We start from the raw sequence: 27,434 nt of genomic DNA, 5'->3' as shown, positions 1-27,434 counted from the left end.
AAGTATTAAAGTAACCTCCTTCAAGCATCCCGTGGCAATGCATCAATCAAATACAACACATCAGGAGAAAATCCATGGGCTGCAGTAAAACTCCAGATCGCAGAATGTCTTGTGCCAAAACCCGTAAGGCCTCCACAGAAAAACCTATCTTTGCCTCATTAAAATATTGCATTTGAATGCAATTATTGTGCATCCGTACATGTTCAGTGAATTAATCGAGTCTTGTTTAGTCTGTAATCACACCTCTTCCCCAACATCTGGTGCAGTTTAAGTGGATATTAAAAATGTCCTCAGCTTGCTAACTAACATCAGTGTTAGTGATTAACTCTTTAATTAAACAGCCTAAAAAGCCCTGGTAACATTTCAGTGCTACGGCTGGCTAAATATAGTGGAAGAATTTCATGGATACCACAAGTCTAGAGAACAGATGACTTTTTTTTGGCTTATTATTTTTCTGTGATTTAACTACAGAAGCTGTTAGGCTAGATGACAGTACCCTGTTGTGGGCTAGACAGTTTTTTAAGTTTTATACAACCCAAGAATTGGTACATTAAACAAACTGCCTGTGCATTAAACAAGGCCATGCTGCAAACCCTCTTCTTCATGTATTATCCTTAACCACTTCTTACGCTCTATATAATTGTCAGACAATAAAAAGGTCATGTAAGCGTGGGTGTGGAATGCAGCTTCTATGGGTAATTTTTCTCCTTCAGAATGGTTTAAAGATGTTTGAAAGAAATAGCCATGACTTATTGGCAGCTTGTCGATAAACAATTAACCTCTTTAAATCATACTGTATAATTTGTCACCACTACAGGATTACATGGGGTTAAATGAAGAAAAGGAAGTTTAATAGGGAAAAGGGGTCTCTTTTTTTTTTTTTTTTTCTACTACCCCTTACATACCGTCTCCACCCTCTCAACAGAAAATCCCAATACCAATTTAATACAAAGAGAAATTAAAGATCGGAGAAGTCTGATTAAGGCTATTCATAATTCTTACTATAAAGAACTCCATACATATTTTCATGACAGTTAATAAAGCATACGAGATTTACTGTTGTCTTTTCATCTTTAAACATCTAAAGTCATTGTGCTTTACGATGGGTACAGATCAAACAATGGTGAATATTAAATACCGTCATCAAGCTGTGTGGGCAAAGCAGTATTTGGCCCATGTCTTTAATGTACTTTTTATTTTAAGGAATTAATGTGCAGAAAGTCAGAAATATCTTTAACCCTATTAAGACTGTTCTTTGGAATCATCCATAATTAAAATGTAAATTGCAGTTGAAATCTACAAGGAACTATGAAATGCAAATTTTGAGCGCAGGCTATGCCATCATGTAAAATATATAAAAGAACCTGACAAAATAAGTATCTCGCCAATACAATTAAAAGGTTAACAAAATGAAGAGAGAACAGATATTGAATAAAACCTACTTTAGAAGGGAGAATGCTATAATATAAGCAAAATGGTCCAATATTAATTATATTGTTGTTGACCCAAAAAGGCATGCCAGCAAATAAGTAACATTTTCAGATGTTAGGCATTGCTTTGAAGCCAAATTATACATAGTCTGTAAGAAACACAGCCAATGTTATTTCTGCTGTTCACTTTGACATGTGTGTGACACTAAATACCTATGCGTTGCATTTTAATTCTGTAGGATTGTTTCTATTTTACGTTGTCTAATAATTGCTGAACACTATTCCAGCAAATTTGACTGTGAATAAACAAATCAAACACAGTTAATAAAAACAGACATAGGTTATAGAGGTACAATTATTTGAAAGCCACAAAATGTATTAGAAATCAATTAAATTTAAAATGGTAGACTGCACCACACCAAGGCCTGGATCACATAAAAATTTTAACCTACCCACTAAAATCAAATCATAATTACTGTCCATTTAAAAAAAAATAATAATAATTAAAAAAAAAAAAAAGATTTTGGTTTCTAACTGGTGGATCAGTCTCAATTTTTATATGTTCCAGGCCTAAATCATCTATTTGGGATTTAACATGTAGCATTATCTGGAATGTTCTACACCAACAGCATGAAATGACTGGAGACCAGTATCACTAGCATTGTACAGGTCCTTGCCATACTGTCATATTTACACACATCCAATAATAAAGATAGCTCTAATACTGATTTAAGGAAATAGAAATTTGTAGTATTCCTATTAAAAACACTGGGTGATGCATTGATAACAAAACACTTTCTGGTATGCAAAACATCTGACAGCATTTATTGAAAACAATAGCCATAAGCTAAAGTTCCCATTTCTAAGCAGCAAAACTCCTCATTACCTACCATTTGTGGCAATTACTCTGTCAGCGGGTTCTGTAAACTCAAACTACAACCGAACGTGTAAAGATGTCCAGTCTTACTCAAACTATAATGGTAGAGCTATTTCTTTACCAATAAACGCTTGGGGAGAAATTCCATTAAACATTTACACAGATATTTATATTTACCCTGATAACTATATACACACACAAACACATACATATACATAGACAATTTAGGAACAATTGTAGGAAAAGGGGTTCAATATAGGAGGGATTGTCCTGAGCTGTAATTTTGCACTTTACAGAACTATGCTTCATTATGTTCCTGTATTTATGTAGTGATGTATTTTTTATTAACTGTACTTCTGCACATTTGGAATTCTTAAGTTGTACTTTGTATTTGTGCTTAATTTGAATTCAGTATTGAACTGAATTATTGTACTTTTGTACAGATCATAGAGAAAATCTCCCTACTGGAATTTGCTTTTAAAAATAGGCCAAATAACGATATTATGTATGTTCCCTCAGAACTCCCCATTGACTCCGCATTTACCTCAGAAAGATGTTCAGGTAAGGTTTTCTGCATCAAAACTAGGAAGCCAAGAACAAAATACTAAATATCAACTTTTAAAAAAGCTCACATTTTCCAAAACATTATTATTATAGGAAAAAAAGAAATGTTTTACAAAGATTTTCAATTTCAATAGTTGCAGTTTGGTACACCCTTAACATTTCTGGTAGCATTCCTTTGGACCTTTATCATTTGTTGGGATAATGATAATGACCTTAAGTGACTTCAATGTGACAAAGTATCATTTGGAAAAACAAATATGAGCCTCACCAGAAGACCAAGTACAACATGTTAACAAAATACCTTATATATTTGTTACAAACTACAAGAAACTATTTTGAGGTCCCTTAAAAGTAGAACAAATACCTTTATTAAGTCGTAAATATCACAAAATGCAGCTTAAATGATCTAATCACACAAAAAAGCATCATATATCCCTTGGCCAAGCAATGAAGAGAATCTGGTAATACAGTAAAAGTCACAGCCTCCTCTTCATGTAGAGAAGACGTATAGCTGCTCATTTAAATTCCTAAAGCTATAACTTCTTTTGCAAGGTTGGCGTTGGTCCAAATTGTGTCTCTTGGGGTGCACATACCACCGAATAATTTGTCCAAATGTCATTTGCAATTTTCCAAAATCCTTTCTTGACCAAGAATCTTAAAAAACATCTGTAACAAATACTTGTTTTGAGAGTACATTACATCGGTGCCTTCTGACCTCGACTTGTACGCGGCACAAAAAACAAGTTAAAATTTCCATAAAGGAGGAAATATGATCGTTCCAGCAGTAGCCATCTGCATAGTATGATATTTACCATTAGTTCTGGACCGCTCAAGCTCATGTGTTACAAATCTATTGCTGCAGCCTGTATAATTAGCTGTAATTGACTTCTCCTGAAATGTGTTTCTTATGGGACATCTGGCCTTGAAACTTCCACCTTCTCATACAAGACTGCACTTAACTCTGTTTTCTATTTAGGAAACTGCATGGGTGGCATAGGTAGGACCAGACTCTTCTGCAAAAATAAATTCCTCCAAAGCGTCTTTCATACTTCATTTCCCATTATAAAAATATTTAAATGAAACACAAATAAAATAATATAAATATTTATCTTTGTGTAATTGTTTCCAGATTTCGGTTCTGATAGCACTTCACCTGTCTGTAGATGTAAGCATTCAGGAGATCCACTAAAGGGACAGCCTCACAACATGTATCTCCTCATCATCTTTAAATGACATAAATTTTCTTCTACACAGTTCTACATATTTTAAGAAGCATTCAAATCAGCCATATTATAAGAACAGATGCATCCATTTACCAAAAATGTTTTTGTTCTTTTAATGTTTTTTTAGAAATCTCCTACTTCCACATCCACAGAAAGCAAAGTAAGAGTAACTCCTATCCAGATATGATATACCTTCAAGCTGAAAATCTGCTGGCCTTAATTTTTTCAGAAAATATTTCACATAGCTGAAGCTCCCGTTTCTGGTAATCTTGCTTTGTTTTAAATTAAAGTACAGCTTTATTTTGGCTTACTACTTAAACCACTTTATGTGCAGTACCTCTTACTCTCTCTCTGCACAGCATTAACATGCCCCATATGAACAGTGCTGCATGGAAGGGAGACCATATTAAATATATTTTAATGGAAGAGCAGTGTTTAGACACTGTGAGAAAAAATATGAATAGGTAATGCAATATCCCTTACAACTTAGTTTATTAAAGGCAACATCTATTCAAATAATGTAAAAAAAACACCTTCCACGCTGTATGTCAACACAGTTATTGCACTTTGCTGTAAATGGCATTCACTGTCATTGTCCAGGCTGTAATAACACACGCAGTGATGTTCTTGCAATGTTTGTTTCACTGTAATGTTGACAATACTGAATGCAATATAAGAAACAAACCAAAGTCGTACAGTCCTTGCAATAGTGCATAGTCAAGCACCAAAAATTGTTAATTAATTAAGATTAATTAAACCTTGTGATGTAGCCCATCAGGGTATATAAGAGAGATTTAGTATTTTAAAGAAATTAAAAGAGCATTTGCTAATGTTTAATTCTGGTAGCGTGAATGACGGAACGCTTTTATCCCCGAGATCCCAAATGTGCTCTTCATTGGAAACCTCCTTTAAAGCCAACGCCAAAGTTTTTTTGTTTTCTCCCCCCGGCTTTTGAAAATGTAGATCAAAATACAAGTCACTGTAGAGACGCATTACATCATCCTTTAACAAAGAGGCAGTGATTTATTTGCTTTTGGTCTACGTTTTGTTTTCTTAATTTCTCAAAAATATTAAAGGCGTCATTTATCAAATGCTGTTCTCCAAAACATACTGTGCCCCATGTATAGAGAATGTGGGAAACAGTAAACACTGAACATGCAGATTTAAAAGAAAACAACACCCAACATTTGCCACAATGACAATTTAATACCTCTGAAATAACTTAAAATAATAGTGGTTATACAGTCATCCTTGATAAACCTGTTCCCAAAGTGTTGGCTACTTTAAACAGGGAAAGTACAATGAATCAACATGCTATTGTGTAACACAAAGAAATAAAATAATGATACCTCAACTAATTTGTATAAAGAGGATAATTGTCATTCATTAGTTAAGAATAAAATAAGGGATTTAAAATACACTTGCATACTTGTTCTCTTTCATTATTACTACCAACCTAAATATTTCTACATGGAGCAAACATAATACATCTTCACAATCTGCTCATGTTTTCATGTAGTTTCAGTGAGGAGTGTGATATATGTATGAAATGACAGGGCTGAGGAAAGAGCCAGGAGCCCCTCATAACTTCAGTGCACAGTTAGATTACTCCATGTGTGTAAACTGACTCACTGCAGCCAAGGGAGTCACACCAAACCAAACATTCCTCATCAAGCCAATAGTCAGTACAATATTTGGTTGTCAAAATAAAAAAATATTTTAAAGAGTGCAATTGAATACTTTCCAGACTGGCCTGAAAATGATCTTGACACAATTTGACAATATAACTTGCTAATGTATCCTTGAGAAATAATTCTACTGGTTGGAGAGGTATGTGACTTCTGTATATCTGGGTTACTAAGTTTCGGTGTAGTCCATATGGAAGGGAAGAAGATATGACTTGCTTGTGTCAGCACTAACCTGAGCTCCATCCTTCAGTTTTAAGATGCACTCCATGGTGTTGATTGTGATGACCACAGGCTCAGACCCCAGTTTGGTCCATGGCACATGGATACGCAGCTCATGAATGTGCCCACTCAGGAAAGTGAAAGGCAACTTCAATTCCTTTAGAAGAGAGAAGAAAAAAAAAATGTTTAAAGCTTCATCTGATAAGATGTGTAGCTGTCTGAACCATTCCACTAAGTAGGATGCATTGTGCCCGTGGTTTTCGATCTCATATCTTCCTTCAAAACTAAAATCACCATCATCTCAAAGTGAACCCAGTAATACTAGCCTATAGCCTAAAATTCAGCCGATTGGTTTAACATATGTGCCCTATGCATTTTTATACATCTGTCTCTTAAAAAAGAACCATAAAGCTTTTGAAACGACTTAACAGCAATCAATAATGTATAACTTATAAAGTGTTCTAGAGAAATACATTATAAAGAGTAATTCATGTGGGACAACTGTAAGTGTTAAGCATCTTATACTGTAAAATACAGTAGAACTCTCAAGCTGTTGTGAAAATACATCCCATGAAAACACGCTGTCTACAGAGAACTGCGTTTTTGTTTGTTTTATTTTATTTTTCCTATTCCCTGCCAAAAACTAATAATTATACATATTTTAAAAGGAAGAGCTGTCATTAATTTATAGCATGTCTGCTTTTAAACCCACACTGTTTCACTTAAAAGGCTATTTCTAATTATTTCTTTGCAGATTGTATATTGCATCCAAATCCAGAACAATAAAAAGACTACAAAAGAGCGAGCAAAAAAAACACAAAGCATTCCAGCTGTCAGATGTGCAAAAGCTGCTTTCAGTAATAACCTCTTCATGTTCATTTGCAGATTTTCGTTTTTTTTTTTTTTTTTATGTAGCTCAGTAGAATCTGCACTTTCTTTTCAGCATGAACGTGGAACCACTCACTCACACACTGATCTGTAACAACTAGACACAAAATCACGTTTACCCAGGAACATGCTGTTCTTGTCATTAGCTTCTGTTTGCAAAATGACATATTATGATACACAGTATACCCTTGGTGTCAACTAGACAACGGTGATAGTTCCTGCTAACCTGCTTAAGCAGTTGCATGACAAGCAAAAGGGCTTGCTGTTGAGCTAACAGTAATGGATGACTTTGACTCTGCCCCACCCCCTATCCTTGTGCTGCCCCTGGGGATGTAGCAAGCCAGTCACACCAGGCAGGACTCAAATCTAGGACCCACAGCAAAGGCTGGTTTTGTCAGTGTAAACTGTACCCAAACACACACACACACACACACAGGCTTCTATAGTCCATAACATACCTGCTCCAAGACATCCAGCTTCAGCTCTAGTTTGCTCAGAACCACATCCCCCCCCCACAGCGAGAGCTGCAGATCTGATGGCTTTAGGTTCTTGATATAGCGGTCAACATAGCTCATCAGAAGTGGAGTAACATAAGATTCCAACATGATGGAATGCCTTTAAGACTGCCAATGGGAAGAAAGAATCTCGTTAGTACAGTGCACTCAACATCTTTTACAAAAAACAAAAAAGATGTGTCAGTGAATCTTATTTATTGCTTAAAAAGTGAACTAATGGGTTTCCTACCTGCACAAATATGAATTGCAATAGGTTGGAGTAGAAAAGAAAAAAAACTGGCAATATCACAATATCACACCTATATACAAGTTAAAGATTTGGCCAAAGCTGTGACAAAATATTGTCACCTTAGCCAGTGTACTTTTGATTTTAAGTAAAAAGCACAATAAATCCTAATTTAAAAATAAATACTAAATAAAAGGGGCCTACATCTTAATGCAAGTGATAGCATCAGATTTGTCTATATTGTGTTTATGGTGGAAAGTTCACCCTGGAAGAGTGTAATTGCTCACAGGCATCTAATGTCAACATCAAGAAAAAACAGTTACAAGGTATTACGTTTTCCCATTAAAGGATATATACAAACTTTGATTTCATAAATGTGTACTTTAAAAGTCATGTGAGAATCTTCAATGTATAATAAATAATATTAATAAAATAGGAGTTATCTTTTTGTTAGTTTGTTTTTTGCTTGTATGAACGTGCATGGAAAGCCAAATTGGCATTAGTTTTGAAATAGTGTATAACCTTCTTAATGATAGCTGTCAGAATGACAATTTAACTAATTCAATGTAATTCTCATATAGACATAAGTGTATTTCTCTTGTTGGAAATTTAATCAATTATCTGTATTATCACTAGAATAACAAAAGAAGTGTGTAGTGGAAAGTGGAAAGACAATCTGAACGCTGTACAGTATTTAAAACTAAAGTATTGTTCAACACTTTATGTAAAGTTAGTATAAGGCCAGTGCTTTAACATTTAATCTGAATGTAAACACATTTTCACATTTACATCAGCAATTAGTAATAAATAGTGTAAAATATAAGTAAATGATTTATTTAGTAATAGTACGCTAAACGAATGTGACTTAATAACCATTTATGTTCTAACCAACCACAAAAATAAAAATGATCACAGTCAGATAGTTCATTTCGAGAACAGTCGTCTGTTTGACATAAAATTAAAGGAAAATTCAAAGTGCAGTAATAAATTGTATAGCTATTCACGAAGAAAAATGCAAGACAAACCAAACTGTGTTAGTCAGTGTATTTATACACCACGCTGAAAAACGTTTACTGCGCGGTACTCTCTATGCACTTCCTGAAGAAACTTCCTAGCAAAAAAATACCAACACTAAACCTTTAAGCACTGACAACTACTTGACGCAATTTTTAAATCGCTGCATTTACGCTTACTTGACTTGCACAATTGCCAGAAGTTTCCACTCCTCCGTCCTTATTCATTACGACCCAGCCAAAACATCAACAGTGCACAATACTCGCAGTATCCTGTCAAGACGGTAAAAGGCTTCCGCACAACACCACTTCCGGCATTCTCAACTGAGGTCACTTCCGCTAGCGTGGAGTTGTGACTCAGTGCTGTTAAGCAAGCCAACCTGTTTGGTGAAAGATAGCAGTTTGCGTTTGTGATTGTACGTTTGTATGAATTTTGTCCAATGTGAATGTGAAAATTTTTGGATTGATGTTATTTTCTATGTTACATGATTGTTATGTTATTAAGAAAAGCTTTCAATGTATCCAGCTTAAACTACAGAATACAGTCCCGTTTTTTGTTGATGTATGTTGATTTGTTAAACATGTAGGATATATTATAACGTTTGCTATAGGCAAGGTTTCCGTTCTACACCTACATTTAAAACGAGATCAATAAAAACTAAACAAAATGTTCCAACTGTTTGGTGTAGCCTGCAAGGCATTGACAATATTGTTACATATTTTTCTGCTTAATTGATTTTATCATTTTCATGACTTTAATTAATTGATAAACAAGTGATATGTCGAAGTTTATGCCCTGGTGCACTCCTTAAAAAACATTTAGTTTGAACGTAACTAAGAATTTAGTTAAGTATAGTGTTTGTTGCGTACGGTTTATAGTAGACTGATATTTGAATAGATGAAGGGTACTTGAAGAAAAACACTTGGAAATGTTTCTCATTATTTTAATATGTTCTGTTCTTTGTCTTTTAGAATTAAACATCGTGTTTGTGTTTGTCTGATAAATAACTATGCTATAGGCCGAAATATTTGAGCATTTCTATGAGCCTGATCATTTAAATAATTTTGTATTTTAAAACTGATACAGTAAAAAATCTGAGTGCTAAACAATACAGTACATGGTAAGAAATGAACAATGTTTTTACCTTTTTTTATATATTATTAAAAGTAAGATGTGAAAGGTTGATTATATCATATAAACCCAAATTCTTAATATGTTCTTTTTTTTTCTCCAAATAATGAAGTGATATGGTATGTACACTTTTTTTTGTGTGTGTGTGTGTGTAAGGTACCAAGTCCAGTATCCTACATGTTGTGATATTTTGGACAACAGCATACAGCTACCATAAAATGTAATTTTGTTTAGTAAGGGCCCATAAATTTACTAACAAGATAAGTACATCATGTCAAAAATCTGGCCATGTAACAAAGTGGTTCAAGGAAAATGGCATTGAAGACATTTAATTATCTGCTCAGATTCATGATTTAAATCCCATTGAAATAATCTACAACAGTAAATCTGCAAAAACCACAGAGACCAACTTCTCCCTCATTCCGGACGAAATAGCATTCTCTTCAAACTCAAGATATGTATTTCTTAATATATATTTGTAGGATCTAGCAATCTGTCTATTTATGTGTGTATAAAGTTGAACATTTTGTTCTTATTGGCCAGTCAATCAACTGATCAGACAGTTCGGGGACACTTTTATAAGGGAATTGCTCTTTAATCATTGTTTCTGTGTAATTCCATGTGGTTGCTTTTGGGGTTTCCTTTAACAGTTTTTTTGTTTTTTTAAGGCCAGTGTGCCTGTTTTATTTTGCTTAAAACTTAAAACTCCTACCATAACAGGAGTCTGATCAGAAGATATTGTGCCTGCCACAATAGCTGTATCTTTTTCAGCATCTTGGATGAAGGCTTCCACAAGATTCTTCCACTATCTGCAGAGAGATGCTATTCCCTTTCTCTCCTGAAAACATGGATTTCCTCTAGCCAATATTTGTCTTTTCAATCACTGTATGTGTTGATCTAGTCCAGTATTTTCATGCTAGTATGTGTCCAACCCATTGCCATTTTACTTTCCACATTCTTGCAATGACATACTCTTGTTTGGACTCAAGCCCTATAGTTTGTCTTTGTGCCTATAACTGTTATACTAAAGCCACATTTTTTATAAGCTTCTATTTGTTATTTATCATTTTTGCATCTGGGAAACATTCATACATTTAGATAGGCACTCTGGATTGGCAAAGGTTTTTTTTAAGACACGGGATTACATTTAAGAATCATGCTTAATCTTCCCAAAGTACTCCAGCCAGTGTTTAGCTCTCTTATTCAGGACATCTGTTTTTCCATTGATTATATTAATTGACCCAACTTCTTGTTATTGTTAACCTCTTTTAGCTGGATGCCATTTACTTCAGTCTCCTTAGAAGAGTTTTGCTTAAATTGATTTTCAGACCTGCTTTGATGCTACATTAATGATATTCCTGAATTCTTAGTTGTAACCTTTCTTGACTCAGTGCAAACATAATGACGTCAAGCGCAAATTACAGGTCAGTTAAGAAGGCTCAATTAATTATTATTAATTAAGTGTATGTCCATTCTTTTGTACAGGTGTTTTCTCCAACCATGGCTAGCAATTACCAAACTACATATCCGTTTATTGGATGCTGCACCAAATAGGTATAGAACCAGGTTTCTTTATAACTGCTATAAATTAATTATTATTGGGGTTATATGCAAATGACATGCAAAACTAAAAATATTATCCAATGTAACATTGAAATGAAGCATTCCAGCAAGTGTATGGTAATAATTTAATTTATATGAAAGTTGAATTAACCTTTGGATTGAGTTTCTGTGCCACAGGTGGGTGACTAAATAGTAACATATAAGTTGGCTGTGAAAGATTTGTAGTACAACGGGATCTGAATTCTCCCCCAATTACAATTAAAATATATGCCACATCCAAATTTTCCTGTGATTTGTGCGCAGTACTGAAAATATCACACTCTGTTTCTTTCCTGGCTGGTTTGCCACTGGCTCCTGCTTGCTGATCTCCATTAATCCCCATCATAATTATAATATTAAGAACATTTTCCCGCCCTCAGTTGAACCCCAGCAGCACGTTGTTGGCAAAATGCACACTAGCCATTACCAAATTTAAAACACTGATTCCACAGACAACACACAAGCTTCTGATGCACTGCCAGGTTCCAGTGTGTGGTCTGCCACTGCAAAGTGGTTTTAAGAAATCCCAAACTCAACTATGGACTGATTCTTTCCGTTTCCCACAGGGCTTCTCTCTGCATTTGACTTTTTGGGTGTCTAGGTATGAATCTGAGGACTTCAGCATGTTACCAATGTCCTTCAGGTAATATGTTTCAGTGGTGAGCTAAGTATCAGTTTCACATGCCAGTATAAATGTTTGGGGGATTTCGTCTCATGATTTTTAATGTCATCCTTTAGCGTTTTTTGCAAATTAAACCAAATGGGGATTTAAACTAAATGAATCTTAATAAGGGGGCTATCCAGGCAATGTCTGGTAAGCATTTATTTATTTAAATCATGATTTATTTAAATCATTACAAAGTTCCCCTAAAATGTATGCAAAAATCTCTCTTCATCACAGTTAATATTGCTCACACTGTGAAAAAAAAAAATCTATTGCTATTGATACTGAAATGAACTTTACTGACAGATTTCATAGTTCTGGTTCTCAGCACTTCAGTGACTGATGCTTTTAAGTTCAGTGCAGTTATTTACTTATTGTTATTGTTTCCTGCTCCTTCGAAGTTTTAGATTGTAAGTTTGATTTTAATAGACCAAAACAAAATTCAAAAACTTGAAAGAGTTGAAAACAACCTAATTAGTCAATTATTAGTATAAAACAGCTGAGAATTCAACTAAAGCCCTGGTTTTCTCCCTAAGGATTGTGTCCCCCATTTACGATAGCAAATAGCACTACTTGAATTGAAAGTGAATTTAAATATAACTCCAGAATGCAGGTCTGACTTTGCAAGTCCTTCCTATCCAGCTTTATAGAGTACCTGATCACAATTTAACAGTGAAGTCTTAAACATAAAAGGTGTGCATATGACCTGTTACAGAGCAATAAGAATAACATCATAGCATATAATTTAAATATTAGTAATAGATGTACCTGTTCTTACACACATATATCACATATGTTCTAAATGTAAATAAATGTCCTCTAGTTTCATCACAAAAATCTATGCCTTTTAATAATCCTTAACAATGGCAATTTCAGAACTATTGCATGTTATAAAGGCGAATTCAACCCAAGTGATCTCCACCCTGTCTCACTGCAAACTTTCTCAGTACAGGTCTCTGCTGCCCAATATACTCAATGTGCCTGCTCCCATTTCATCTACTGTGAGTACATACAGACTTGCTGCTTCCTACTTTTACTCAACCCAGATCAAATGCACAGCCAATAATCATAATGTCTATCTCCTGCATTCAAGACTTTGCACATCATACAGTCTGAATGTTTTATGTTGGGGGGAGGGGTGCAGTACGATACCTTGGCATGCAAGGATTTATATAATGTAACATTTAGACACATAACTTCTATTCAAATCAGATTCAAAACACTGTGTTCATGTGAATATCTGTCCATGCAATTATTAAAGATGGTGTTTTTTTGTGTAACTATTAAAAAATATTTTATTTCATATAAACCAAAATGTATTAGCTGTAAAACAGTTTGAATATTTGATGCACATTGCTAGCACTTGACCTCAACTGATGTAATGTGTTGAGCCTCACTGAATTATCCTATGAAAATCTTGACTCTTTCACCCAGGTTCACTTACTTCCTACACATTTCTGCAGGTTTATTGATATGATCAAGATAAATACAGAAATTACACCTCCAGGCGCATGGACTATGTGGAGCACATAGGTTTTCAGTGTACTCTTGGTATTTACAAATAAATACCCTTTTCCTTGTTCACTTAATGGACAGACATAAATGATTTAATGTATTTTAATCTTTAATGGAACGCAGTACTGCTTGTCAGATTTTTCCCAAACAAGCATCATTTAGTCCAGCCGAATGCAGCCCTACTGTGCAATGTGTCACCAATATATCCGCACAATCTTGAGACCAGTGATAGGCATGGGCTTTAGGAATGGTTAAATGCCTGAGGACCAGTGTTACAGTCTTTGTATAACTAGGGAAACTGGTTCAGCAAAGGTCAGAAGCATAAAAAGTGCCCATGTCAAAAGCAGGAAATTTGACAGCTTGATAGTTGTGCATGTTAAAAATCCTTTTCCTTGAATTTCCCCCAAAATATAAAATGGACAGGGTCTCAGCTGCAGTTCAAACTATAGTCTAACCCCAGCGGAAAGGTTGTGTTCCCTTTTATATGTGTGAACCCTTTGGGGTGGGGTTAAAACAAATGGCTTTAATTTGCAGACAGATTAAATATCACAAAAGAAAGAAAGGGTTCATGTACATTCAGGTTTTCAACTGATTGTTACCACACACGTGCTCAGTGTTCAGATTACTAAACAATGCCTGCTCGCTTTAAACTATAACTCCATAGTCATTTAATGTTAATTGTTTGTGTGATTAGTTTTGGGGGTAGGGGAATGGTGCCTAATAAGGATAATTGATTATGTTTGTTTTAGTCAAGTCTGAAATATTGGCATCACCACAGGGGCCAGTAAAGCATTAAAATAATAATTACTGCCTAAAAATAGATTATCCTTATGTTGGTCACTGTAATGTGCTTTTGAAAATACATTAATATCGAGGAGAAAATCAAGGAAAATTACACAAATGAATTTGCTATCCAGTCAAATATTTAATAAAAGTGCTGATTATGTTCACTTGAATGAATCTGCTGTATTTTTAAGAGGTGAAATGAGTTAAATATTCTAAAATAGGAAGTATTTTTATTAATAACCTTTTAGATTGGATTATGTTAATATTTTTATTATTAGTGTCATTCATTTGATTCAGTCTACAGGCCTATGTGTATGGTTCTTACCAGATTCGTTATTTTCCATAAATTATACAAGGGAAGATACTTAAGTTACCAGATGCTATTAAGCTATTATTTGCTTTTACAAAATGGTCAAAAAATAAAACAATATTTTGTTATCGGTAAACAGAATCGTGCTACTTGAAAAGCAAATTGATTTTAGTATTATTGTTTTAAAATAGCGGCCTGTTGAAAATAATTTATGTAGTATTTTATATTAACTCAGTATAGCTTGGTAAAATAAAATTAATAAAACTCCAGCATTCAAATCCCAGGCTTTAAGCATTCATATAGCCTATACGTCTGGAAAAATCGACTATGTATTATTATTGTTGTTGTTGTTGTTGTTGTTGTTACAATAAACAAAAATAATAATAAAACAACAACATGGCAGGAAAATCGAATGCACCTAAATCTGGTGCTGTTAACTCAATAGAGAAGATGCAGCGTCTCTTTCTTACTGAACGAAATATCCGATGATTCGCATGTACCCTTTACAATCAATGTAATGAAAGGGGACTGGATTCTAGATTGAATATCCTTAGTGTATGACGTTGCTTCCCAAACAGGTCCCCAGGAAGAAGAGCAACGCCACCCCAGGATCAACATTTTCTTCTCATGAATAAAATGTGTTCACTGTATTTACTTATGATTTATTATTATTCGGAATGTGTAGTTATCATTAATATTAACATTTATATTAATATTCGATAAATTATTATTAAGGGTTCCCAGGAAGGGTGTGGAAGGACTCCTCCAACAGTTTGGCAACCTACTTGAACTCATAATTGTAACAAGTGATATTTTTAATTCTGGAATTTTTATTTTACAGTGTGCCTGGTTGTTATATGTTCTATTAGGTCTACTATCCCAATTATAAAAACAAATATTATTAGATTTTAATTAAATACGGAATTTAATTCAATTTCCAAACGTGTTTTTTGTAGAGGTCATATTCATATTGGGAAAATACCTTCAAAATATGTTATTTCTCAGTATATATAGCCTCTTCAGGCACATTTTTAATGCATGCATGCATTCTTGTATTTATAATACTATAATGTCAATAAAATTGTCATAATGATGATTCTGACAACAGCCGGTTTATGTGTGATAAATCAATACGTTCTATAGACTATAGCAGGGATATGGAACTTGGTTACTTGAAGTTAACTCACACTAAATCTTTATTATTGTCAATATTATTATTATTATTATTATTATTATTTAAATAATATTTTGTAATTTGATTATTCGCTATATCGATCTTTATTCTCAGCTAATGTTTGTTGGTTAATGTTTGTGTATTTTAATTTCAACTGATTACTTACTTAAGGCATATGTGAAGTTTGTATTGTTTTTGTCTTTGAACATCTGCGATGCAGTAAGGCATATCTGACTCAAATGCCAATATGTACTTTGTAATGAGATTGCATTAAAATGAGAACTGTCATTAAACTATAGTTTTGGATTTAGTATTTATTTATTTTTATGTATGTATCAATAAAAAATAAATAATGAAAGAACGAAAGTTATCATATTCAGGCTATTCTCCATACCAAATAAAAATATGTTCGGCGTGGGATTGCTTTTTCGTTATTAAGATCTAAGTTGGGGCTTGTTATAGATTCTTGTTGATTATTTTGACTTGTTATATTTGTTTCGTTATACCATTCATAATTTGTTATATATAGCGTGTATCACGAATATTTTTATCAGCAATATTAGTATAACCTAGTAAATAACAGTAAATATTCCTCCGTTACTTCCAACTCCTCCTCCTCCTCCTCCTCCTCCTCCTCCTCCTACTACTACTACTACTACTACTATTAATAATAATAATAATAATAATAATAATAATAATATCTGCAATTAGGATTTATGGGAGAACTACTTGTTTTAAATATGCTACTGCTAATTGTTATTTTTCACTATGAATTCTACACTTCGTTCTAAGTGACTCTTTAACTCATCTGAATTGAATTATACAAGAATTATCCCCGCATTTCATTAGAATTTGTAAATGTATTTATAACATAATTAATTTGATTTAATTGAAAATGTATTTAATAGAATTTAATCATTTCCAGACACAATTACAATTACATTGAGTGTGCTGAGGATAAAGCCGATGCATGTTAATTTAAATTATTATTCAATTGTATTATTAAGGCCTATTATTATTATTATTATTATTATTATTATTATATTGTTGTTTTTGTTGTTGTTGTTATCGTAGTTAAACAGATGGAAAGTTGACGTCAGCTGGAATCTTTAAATTCCATTATTGTTATTAATGCCGCATTGTGTTATTTTGAAGGTATTTACAGGTGCAGCACTATGCTGCACGTCTGCAGTTTTGCATAGATTGATGATACCTGACCATTGTGCTGTGTTGCTTTTTTACATATTCGTTGCATATAAGTACATACCGGTAACCTTTCCTGCTGTTATATATATATATATATATATATATGTCTGTACATTCAAAAATATTGCTACTTTTTCCAGGACTGTTTGACAGGCATCTGCAAAATTTTTATAACGCTTTATTTAAATCCATAAACAAATCAAGAGAGTTTATTATGTGTGTCCACTTTATCACAAGAAAAACAGCAGGGAGGGACCCCTCCTTTGAAAACGACAGTGTTGACCTCAAAATGTCTCTTTCAAGGCAAAAGACCCATGACCCAAGGCTATTTCGTGGAGCGAGTATGGGGATGGTTATGGGAGTGTATTTTCGGCCTAGTGAACTTCACATTGTACAACTGTACATTGTATTGTATATATTAACTGTTTAGATGTTTGGATTCTGAGGCTGGTATCCAAACCAATCTGTAAATACATGCATACATTATACAATTATAACATGAATAATATAAATTAATAATATTAAATAGTAGTTTATGTGTTTTGTTTCATCACTTACTAGCCGGTTTGACTTTTTTATTTATTTAGTTAGCGCATATATTATGACACCACAAGAAACGCATTTGAACAAATTTGATAACTGCTTCAGTCTCGAATATTGATAGGTTTTAATTAAGATCAGAATTTCTCTGTCAGATGTTTGCGAAGTACAAGTACTTTTGCACAGCAGAGTCCCGACGAGTTATGCCTCTCAAACGTTGACATTAATGAGAAGAAGAAGAAGATGAAGAAGAAGAAGAAGAAGAAGAAGAAGAAGAAGAAGAAGAAGAAGAAGAAGAAGAAGAAGAAGAGTGACAAGCTGACAACAAACCGCCTTTCTTATGAAACAGTAGATGTTTCGAAATGGTGAGAGGATACTTGTGTGTGTATATGCCAATATCATTAATGAAAATTGTGTTTTACACACACATAAACAAAAAAGAAATAACTCAATTTGTGTTCAAACGTGGACATCACCAGTTTTAACACAATTCAGTTTGTGTGTATTGTAAAAGAAAATATATAAATAATAACAATACAAATATTATTAATAATAATGTACTCATGATTTACTTTATTTCTGTATTACATTTACTTTTAACAGTAGTAGCAGTACTAGTAGTTATATTACCATAGATAATATAAACTAATTACACAATGGAGGTGAGTCTGAATTAAACAAAAATACTACAAGTTGAATAGCAAGTAATACAAAACAATAAACATCACAGAAGCCTGAGTGTTTGAATCGCGAACGTCTTTCTTCACGAAAAACTGCAAGGAAATAGTAATCGTAATTCTCATTCGATTCAATTCTTATTGTGTATACTGGCTATTCAAAACATGTTTATCTCTTCATTATTATGATACATTATTATTATTATTATTATTATTATTATAATTATACGTATAATGTATGCATGTCAACCATTTATCGATATACATGTTTTGGTTGTTAATAATAAAATAACTACAATCATACATTCATATTTTATCACCATATACCATCCCAATCTATTTATTAATCTTATAGCATGTTTATTTACCCTTACAGTCAACATTGATACATTTTAACGTGGTATTCATTTCATTTCGTATAAATAATGTAGGCTAATTTGTGACATTTCAACTAAGTTTCTACTCCCTTCTAATGTATCGAATTCAATGCTATAATTAAACGTCTTGTTATTTTTTCCTCAGATGACAATGTAACAACATTTCCATTTATGGTAGCTAGCAATAGATAGATAATTATTCACCAATTATCGGGTCGAATGAACGCGTTGATGTAAAGGTTACCGGAAAACATGCCTTTTCTGTAGCCCAAATAAGTGTCATCGGCTATATGAAAACACTTCCTTCTCGTGTGCTTTGGCATGCAAATCAACAAAATAAAATTAAATTTATATATAGCCCGTATATGTATTTTAGAACCATTTTCTAGCATTGCAGGATAATAGCTATCAGTTAAAAATTGGCTTAGCTGCACAGCCTCAAAATGTTCAACTTGAAATAGTAAAATATACCTATTTGAAAGGAAGTGGTGTCCCCATAGCATACAATGCACAGGCATACAAACGAGCCTGTTTGAATGTATTGGCTTTAAATACAATTTAAATTATTTGTTACTTTAACTTACATGGTTATTATTGCTTTATGCATCTAGTTAATCTAATATCTACTTCCAATATCAAAGTTCAGAAGTATGTGTGCTGGAATACAGGGAAATAGCGACATGAATATCCTCATACCTTTTCTCTCTGGCACCCGCGACTATCTATGATAGTTGGGGGTGGGGGGAGACAAAACAAATCTACGTGCAACAACTAACGAGCTACTCGTAAAAAAAAATGAGAACAATAACTGTTTAACAGCTTTTGGACATGTCAACCAAAGTAAATAGAAAATAAATGTTAACAGTATCATCAGTCATACTGCTATCACTAAGAATTTAACACTACCGAAACATTTCAATAACCACAGAAGCCTCGGTGAACCATTATAGCAATTTTCAACCAATAAATAGCTACTTAAAACAACAGGGTGCTACCAGACCACGTTGCATTGCAGGAATAGAAAAATGGTAATGGAACACAGGAGTACAAAAATGTTACGTGAATAATTTATTTGGCTGTATGATATGATTTTAACTTACACATTAAAAACTGTGCTTGTCAGTGTCATTGTATACGATTTCTATTTGTGATTCTTCGCACAAGGGGTGTTTCATTTTAATCCCCCAGTTTGTGTAAAATAAATCATATCGGAGTCTTTACCAGTTGCGTCCCGTTCAACCACAAGGACAAAAACAATGACCATAAAATGCGAATAGTAAATTTGCTTTATTTCTAAAATACATTTTAACATATTTCCAAATTACATTTTACATTTTTGTTATAAAAAGGGACAGTACAAAAACATTATTTACACGGTATTTACACGAGTGAGGAAGACAATTCTGTTCCACGGTGGAATTCCGAGTCAACCAATCCATTAGGGGATATTGATTATCCTTATTATAGTCCGTTGGCATATCGGTAAAGTCTGTGGTTTTGTTGTTTTATTTTGTCCTGCTTTCTTGCTTTTTGCTTTGTTTGGTTTATAAGCAGAATTGCCTCCACGGCTAGCTGTTAGTAGTCCTGTGGTGGAGTGTGTGTCAAGCTGTGCCGTCGCAGGTCACAGTTGCGCCGAAACACCTTTCCACACTGGTCACAGCTGTAGGGCTTGATGTCTGTATGGGTGAGAAGGTGAGTTTTCAGGTTACTTCTTTGATTAAAGGTTCTTCCGCATGTGGGGCATTTGTGAGGTGATTCCTGTTTAGATTTGAAGCAAGCAAAGGATTAATCCTTTACAAACGTTTGCTGTTGTATGTTTGTCTATTTACTCGTATTTTAACAGCAGCATATCGTTATCGCTTTAAATGTTCTATCAAATATGACACTGAACATTACAACATTATTAATAATAATAATAATAATAATAATAATAATATACATGCAGTTCTTTTCTCCTCGTATATATATATATATATATATATTAATAACACGTTTAACTTTTGTTTCGCTTTGTATTGTTGTGGGTTAAATGCTCTACACTATTTAAAATTATATTGCAATACATTTTCCGCTTACAATTGTAATATATTTATATATACTTTTATTACCAGTAATGGTGCTGATAATGTATGCCAAACAATTAAAACATACAAAACATTAAAAATAGGCAATAATTATACATAAAATATGAATACACCATTACTGTTACTGCTGTTATAGATCAATTTTAAAAGTATAGTGTAATATAGGCATATATATATATATATATATATATATATATAGATAGATAGATAGATAGATAGATAGATAGATATGATATGATATGATATATATACGTAAACCGTTACTTAGAATAGAAATGAAAATATATAAACTTACCTGCATATGTAATGTTTTGTGCACAGCTAAAGTTCGTGATTGACAAAATCCCTTTCCACATTCCTGGCATTTGAACGGTTTCTCTTTGGAATGGATGTATCTGAAAATCAATAGACGGATTTGATTTAGTTAATGTCTTAATAATAATCGTCATAATCATAATAATAATAATAATAATGATTAATGTCTAATGAATTATAATTACATTTTTGAGAATTCATTTGTTTTACAGAGGGTCATTCTGTGTTTTCATGTGCTGATTTAATGGCGATGCTTTAGCGCCCTCACAGAGTACAGATGTCATTACAGGCAGTTTGTTTGCAAAGTTCAGAAGCCCCTTTTTTTTTGGTCAAAGCAAATCTTCAAGACATTACCTGATATTCATGAATTATTATTAATATTATTATTGTTGTTGTAATTATTCCTTAATGTCAATTTCATATGTATTGTATAATGTATGCAATTTTATTTGTGAAGAATACTATGCATTTGCCTCTATATATACCCTAAAATATCCCAAATATAAATAGACTTATAACACAACAGCGAATAACCCAGACAAACACACACTCTTGTATCCTACTAATGAACAAAGCTACCAAAACACTGCTCCGTACCTGTGGTCCCTAAGATGATCTTGTCTTCTAAACGCCTTGTGGCAAATATCACACGTGTAGGGCCGCTCGTCGGTGTGGGTTCTTTCGTGGATGAGAAGGTTGTATGACTTGGTGAAATGCCTGCCACAAAACTTGCAAATAAATTCCTTTTTAGTCTTCGAGGGGAGTCGTCCTCTGGTGGGTTTCCTGTCTGGGGACAACTTGTTCAGCTCTGAAATGGGGCTCCCGAGGCCCGTAGTCAACTTGGAAAGGTCTGCTGATTTCGGCGGGTCCTCCTGGGTGGCAGCGATGGCCAGGTTGGCGAAGTCAAACCTCGGCCTGTCCTTGTGAAGAGCTGGGATAACGTGCGCAATCGCACCTTGCTTCGGATGGAAAAGATGGGCAGCGAACGGTAAACCTGGAAAAGAAAACCTAGCGTCCACCAAGCCCTGGGCTGCAGCCATCTCTGTGATGGTAGACCTCAGCCCTTGTACATTAGGGTAGCCCAGTGTCCAGTGGTTCATGTGCATTGTCTGCACCGCGCTGAGTCCGTACAAGCCTTGCAGATGATCGACAGCCGCTGGGAAGGTATTGACAGCCTGGAGGAAGGAGTAGTTGGTCAGCTGGAGGGAAGGGTGCAGAGGAATAGGTGCGGGCAGCGCTTTGCTTCCCATGTTCCCCGGTGGATGGTTTGTGGAAGAAGGCCTCGTTAAACTCCTTAAATTGTCTGAAAAGAAACACATACAATTATTTATTTATTTTAAATAACAAAATATATATTGGTCATATTCATCATATTTAATGCTGATTCTTAATATTTAATGTAATCAATGCGTCATACAATTGAAAGGGTATATAAAAACGCACCGTTAAATAGAACCGTTTAGTACAGTTATAAAAAGAATAAATCCCAAACAACAACGAGAATGCATTTTATAATTCAGCTGCTACTAACTTGGTGACAGGCAGAATTATGTTTAGAAGAAAAACAGTGTCATGTGGATTAAAAGGCTTCATGGAGAATACTTCCTCTTAACGCCTCCATGATAAAGGTTTCTCATCAATTACATTTCTCTTAATACTATCCAGCTTTTTTTGTTTGCTTGTTTATTAAAAAAAAAGTTGTAGATTGGAATATGTTGGTAAATTGCACAAACTGCTTATGCAATGGCGAGATGTTCTGTAGATTCCTCCCAAAATAATACTCTAAATTGAATTTGGTGTCTTTAGCCACTGATGCCAACAAAATAAACCCATGTCTTAATCGGTTTTAGAAACGACAGACACGAAGAGCTTTCAATTATTTTCTGATTGCCCCGGAGATGGGTCATTTCATATTTTACCCCACTGAAAAAGCTCACCTACAGATGGTTATTCCTGTGCTTTTCGACAGTCTTTTGAAGTGCCCTCACCTTCTGATTAAATCTGTGGCCAGGGGAGGGTGTTGTAAAACTGCAGGTATAATTAATTAGTGAGACACTGCTTGGAGCCAGATTGAGCGACCGTCCGTGCAGGAAGGTTTATTCTTAAGATAGGTGCTTATTTTTCTTATTGCACCAACAACCCATTCGTCAAGATAATTGAAGGAGAGAAAAGCGACACCTTTCCAACGCCACCGACTCTAAACAAATTAAGTCTGCAATGTGGGATCCATTCCAGATGTCAGCCTATAGCTAAAATAGTCAGATCGCCTTTCTACTTGTAAAGAAATATATATATATATATACCTTTAACTGTATATTCCACGCAAAAACAGTTCAACATGTTTCCACCATGTGTCCACTTTTGTATGGGCAAATACAGATTATGATAATATAAAGAGAGAGAACGTAAAAAAGGAGCTACACAAACAAACGATAATTAAATATATTTCGAACAATGTTTTATATCTTTGCATATATAATATTGATTTAAAAGTAGGCCTGTCACACATTTTCCTGCACCTTTTTTCATATTTAAATTATTCAACTAATATTTTGTATGTTTTACACGAAATGACCTAATTAACCTCTAAATAAATGCACAGTTCTGTATTCTGTTATACATTAAATGAATCAATTCAGTAGTGAAAAAATTAACCTGATTTAAGTATCAGTATTGCAAAATACATTGTTAATACACTATATTTTGAACCACAACATCCGCGGTCTCAATTGTGGTTGCATAAATTCATAAACCAATATCTTAAAATGGGAAGCATATCTAAAAGACTTTTAGATGAGGACCTTGAATTTACATTGCGAAGATGGAGAGGAAGGTTCCTGCAGGTTCTGTTCATATTCTCAGTGCCAGTTGTATCAGGGATTTTCCTGACACAACACCGTTTAAGTGAGTTAATGAGAACGGTGTGACTAGCATTGGGTTTCAGCCGGATCATCGGCGTGGTACTGCAACTGAAAAATTGAATAAGCATTCCCACCAACCAATTTTGTGTCTCTTTACATTTACCATGGTTTACTGGACAGAACAGCAATAGTCTAAAAATGATAATTATATGTATGTTTGCATGTATATATGTAGAAAGGGTTTTCTATAAGGGTCTATTCAGCTGTAATATTATTACACTCTGATGTTTCTTTCGAACCGTGATATAAATAAGTTTTGAAATTGTATTTGTAATTGTAATTTTGCTGAATTTTACTACCACTACTGCTGCCAACAATCATAATGATAATAATTGTGTAATCTGCGAAGTTTACATGTATCAAGATAAACGTGGCCTTCCATTGAATTGTCCATTATTGGAATCATTATTATATGCTTTTCTTTGTAGTTCACTTTGTAGCCTACATGCATAATGGAGATGCTTATATTTAAAATATAGTATCCACGCATGTGGCTAGTACGAGAATATCAAATACTTGTAATTTCTGTATAGAAAGTAATAGACTACACCCACGCCACAACCCAAGAAATTAGGTCATTTAGGAAATACAATATTTACTCCCACGTGTTTTTGAAAGCTATAATTACGAATGTTGTGCTTATTAATTAATTGTCCTTGTTTTTCAAGCACATTTTCCCCGTGTTTAGCCGCTAGTTCTTTGCCTATTACTCAACACTTAGTTGAGAGAGTTGTATTGTAAGCTTCCCAAGAGTGGTATTAACATCCCCTTTTTGCCAGTGATTGACAGTCTTTTAATGCTCGGTGGCTGGATCGCTATTTGTAAACAATTTGGCACGACTTCAGAGCAACATTTGATCTCATGTATCTAATGTGAAATCTTTTCAATTTGTTCCACTTAGATTTATTGTAAATGAATTTACATCTGTCGAATCTCGGGATATATTTTTACCCTCAGGTTTTTTTTTTTTTTAAACTAGAATGAACACATATTTAAATTATTATTTTACATGTTTCTTACTTTGCAGGGTCTGTTACTGTGGTCAAGGATCATTTTATATAAGCTTGCATACACTATTTTTCTTCCTTTTTGAAATACATGGAATAGTTGGAGATTTGCAATTTAGGAATACGTTTGGTTCTGATCATAGTAATAATTAAGTATAAGTCGTGTATTATTCGTGCAATACACTAGTATCTATTCAGGGTATGTCTTATTTTAAGTCACTAAACGCGCTGTAGAGGATCTTACCCCACAATAAAAGGATGCCAAAGGTCGCCAGCAGTGAGTTCTGCCGTCCTTCATTAATCCACAGTGTCTAGGAGTTGTGTAAAGCGACGAACTCCAAATAAGACGTCAGCAAAAGTCTTCAAGGGTCTTCCATGTACAATTCATGGTTGGAGATTAGAGCAAGTATAGAAGATCACAAGTTGTGTACAGGAGTCCTGTGTTGGCGGTGGCCGGAGCGCCGGTCGCAGCCCTGCTGTGCGGGTTTGCCGGAGTGTGAGTGCGGTGCAGTGTCGGCTCCTGCACTTTTCACAGCGGAGCGACTGCGGCGCAGGCCCCGCCCCCGCCCCGCCCCCGCCCCTATGTGATTGACAGCGCTGCTCCGCTCTGTTTATTTGTGTTTGGATAGCAACTGCGACTCCAGAGGACCGTGCGCAGCCTCACAGCACAGGCCAATACGACCCAAAAACCTGATTTTTTTCCTTCTTTTGAAAGATTCGTATCGTGCTCAGTAAGAAACTGAAAACATGTTCGGGATGTGTGCGATCTAACAACTTAAACCGAGGTAATAAAATGGCAGCTGAAAACCCGTGGTAGTTGAGTACACAATGTGATCACCACTATACTGAAATGTAGGCTATTAGTCTATTTTAGTGATAATAATAAAATACTCGCCCTTTATACTTCAGCAAACTACATATGTGTACACACAATTCCTGCAGCTGTAGGACAATAAAATAGCAACAAAATATCTTGCTTAATTATGTATATAGTTATTTAGTATATTATTTACCGTTACAAATGTGTTTCTATTGTATTTAGCATGTGGCAGTGTGTTTTACACAAACTTTACCCGCATTTTATTCATTCTACTAGTGCGCTTGTGGGCGAAAAAGAACATATTCAACTTTGAGATCCGTGTTTTATAACAAGAATAATAGGCTACAATGATATTATACGTGATTTTGTATGTTCTTCTACCTAGTTAGGCACCTGTAACTATACATTCATGTAAAATATCACTTAATATATGCATCTAATTAAAATAATATGTATGTATGTATGTATGTATGTATGTGTGTGTTTCTGTGTGCGTTTGTGTGTTTGCGTGTCCATATAGCCTATACAATGTTTATGTGTATATTTAAAGTATATTATTGGAAAGGATATTAATAAAGAGATCAAGTTTTCAAAAGAAAAAATACATATGTCAGAGATATTCAAATTACCTTTAATAGTCTTAAAGTACTTCGCATACAGGTGCCTATAGAACTCTTATGTAATAAAATAATGTAAACATCAATTGAATGGGTCAAATGTTTCGTAAAACGTGCAAAATTTAATTTTGTATTAGTAGTAATAGTAGTAGAAGTAATATCGATATACTATTACTACTACTACTACTACTAATAATAATAATAATAATAATAATAATAATAATAATAATAATAATCGTAGTTAGTCGTACTCGGCAAAATGTTCTTAAGTTTTTTTTACTTCGTTTTTGATTGTTTTCCATTGAACGTATTCATATTAATAAGTCCGTTATTTATATTCATTAGGCTAATATTTTAATTTAAAGAAAAATAAATAAACGTATTAGTCTTTTTAATCATATTGATGTGTTAAATTTCATTCAGAAAAATAAACAAGTATACATCTGAATCGGGTGAATGAAACTGAAAGACACCTGCAGTGTAATGCAGGATTATTCGGCATTGATATGTCTCCAATTTTTGTTCAAATAAATATCTGGCAAACTGTCTGGCATTTCAATATTTAGTATTTTACGAAAATATTAGATTTATTTATTCGTCCGTCATTCGTGTTTTATGATTTTCTGAAATGTCTGTTTTCTAATATGTAATTAAATCGAAGTTATTAATATTATATTTGAAACACAAACAACCTGAAAATAATTTTCCTCGTTAGTAAAAATATAGCATTAACGACATTTGAAGGAAAAAAGTTCTAAAATACTATGCAGGTTAGACTGTTATTCGTGTATATAGAGAATTTATTACATTTTGACCCACAATGGCTGTTCAATTTTGAGACTATCATAACTGAATACGGCAAAACGTGAAGGGATACATAGGATTTACTTCATATAGAGAGTGAAAGGAAAGTATTTTAAACGAAGGGCAGTGCATAGAGTAAACAGAAAACAGCTTCTAAGGATTATAGCTGATTATATGTGAATCAGCCAAGCGGTAACCGTTTTGGTAGCCTGATCCTTCGTTTGTTTTATTGGCAAAATA

The 27,434-nt window shown here is 34.0% G+C and overlaps 2 protein-coding genes across 4 annotated transcripts in view; both read right to left on the bottom strand.

Moving 5' to 3' along the window:
* vps13b (vacuolar protein sorting 13 homolog B) overlaps window positions 1-8,935 on the bottom strand; it is a 353,373-nt gene extending 344,438 nt beyond the window's left edge. For both annotated transcript variants that reach the window (XM_066691052.1, XM_066691051.1), the window contains exons 1-3: window positions 8,824-8,935; window positions 7,348-7,512; window positions 6,015-6,158 (exon numbers count right to left, since the gene is read on the bottom strand). In XM_066691052.1, the coding sequence (XP_066547149.1) occupies window positions 6,015-6,158; window positions 7,348-7,494 (291 nt within the window). In that variant the 5' untranslated portion in view covers window positions 7,495-7,512; window positions 8,824-8,935. The remainder of the gene's footprint in view (window positions 1-6,014; window positions 6,159-7,347; window positions 7,513-8,823) is intronic.
* Window positions 8,936-19,894: 10,959 nt separating this feature from the next.
* On the bottom strand, window positions 19,895-25,444 carry osr2 (odd-skipped related transciption factor 2). Of its 2 annotated transcripts, none has more exons than XM_066691042.1 (4): window positions 25,198-25,444; window positions 21,623-22,328; window positions 21,006-21,105; window positions 19,895-20,384 (listed from the first exon to the last, which is right to left on the bottom strand). In XM_066691042.1, exons 2-4 carry the CDS (start codon window positions 22,273-22,275, stop codon window positions 20,202-20,204), a joined length of 936 nt encoding a protein of 311 aa, XP_066547139.1. In that variant the 5' UTR covers window positions 22,276-22,328; window positions 25,198-25,444; the 3' UTR covers window positions 19,895-20,201. The 2 variants fall into 2 exon arrangements, with proteins under 2 accessions (XP_066547139.1, XP_066547140.1); XM_066691043.1 differs by having other exon boundaries at window positions 19,895-20,302.
* Between the last annotated feature and the right edge of the window lie 1,990 nt (window positions 25,445-27,434).

The sequence above is a fragment of the Amia ocellicauda genome, chromosome 18 (genome assembly GCF_036373705.1).
Source record: "Amia ocellicauda isolate fAmiCal2 chromosome 18, fAmiCal2.hap1, whole genome shotgun sequence".
In the NCBI taxonomy this organism is placed as follows: domain Eukaryota; kingdom Metazoa; phylum Chordata; class Actinopteri; order Amiiformes; family Amiidae; genus Amia; species Amia ocellicauda.
The sequence above is the reverse complement of the archived record's forward strand: the minus strand, read 5'-3'. Positions and strand labels throughout refer to the sequence as shown.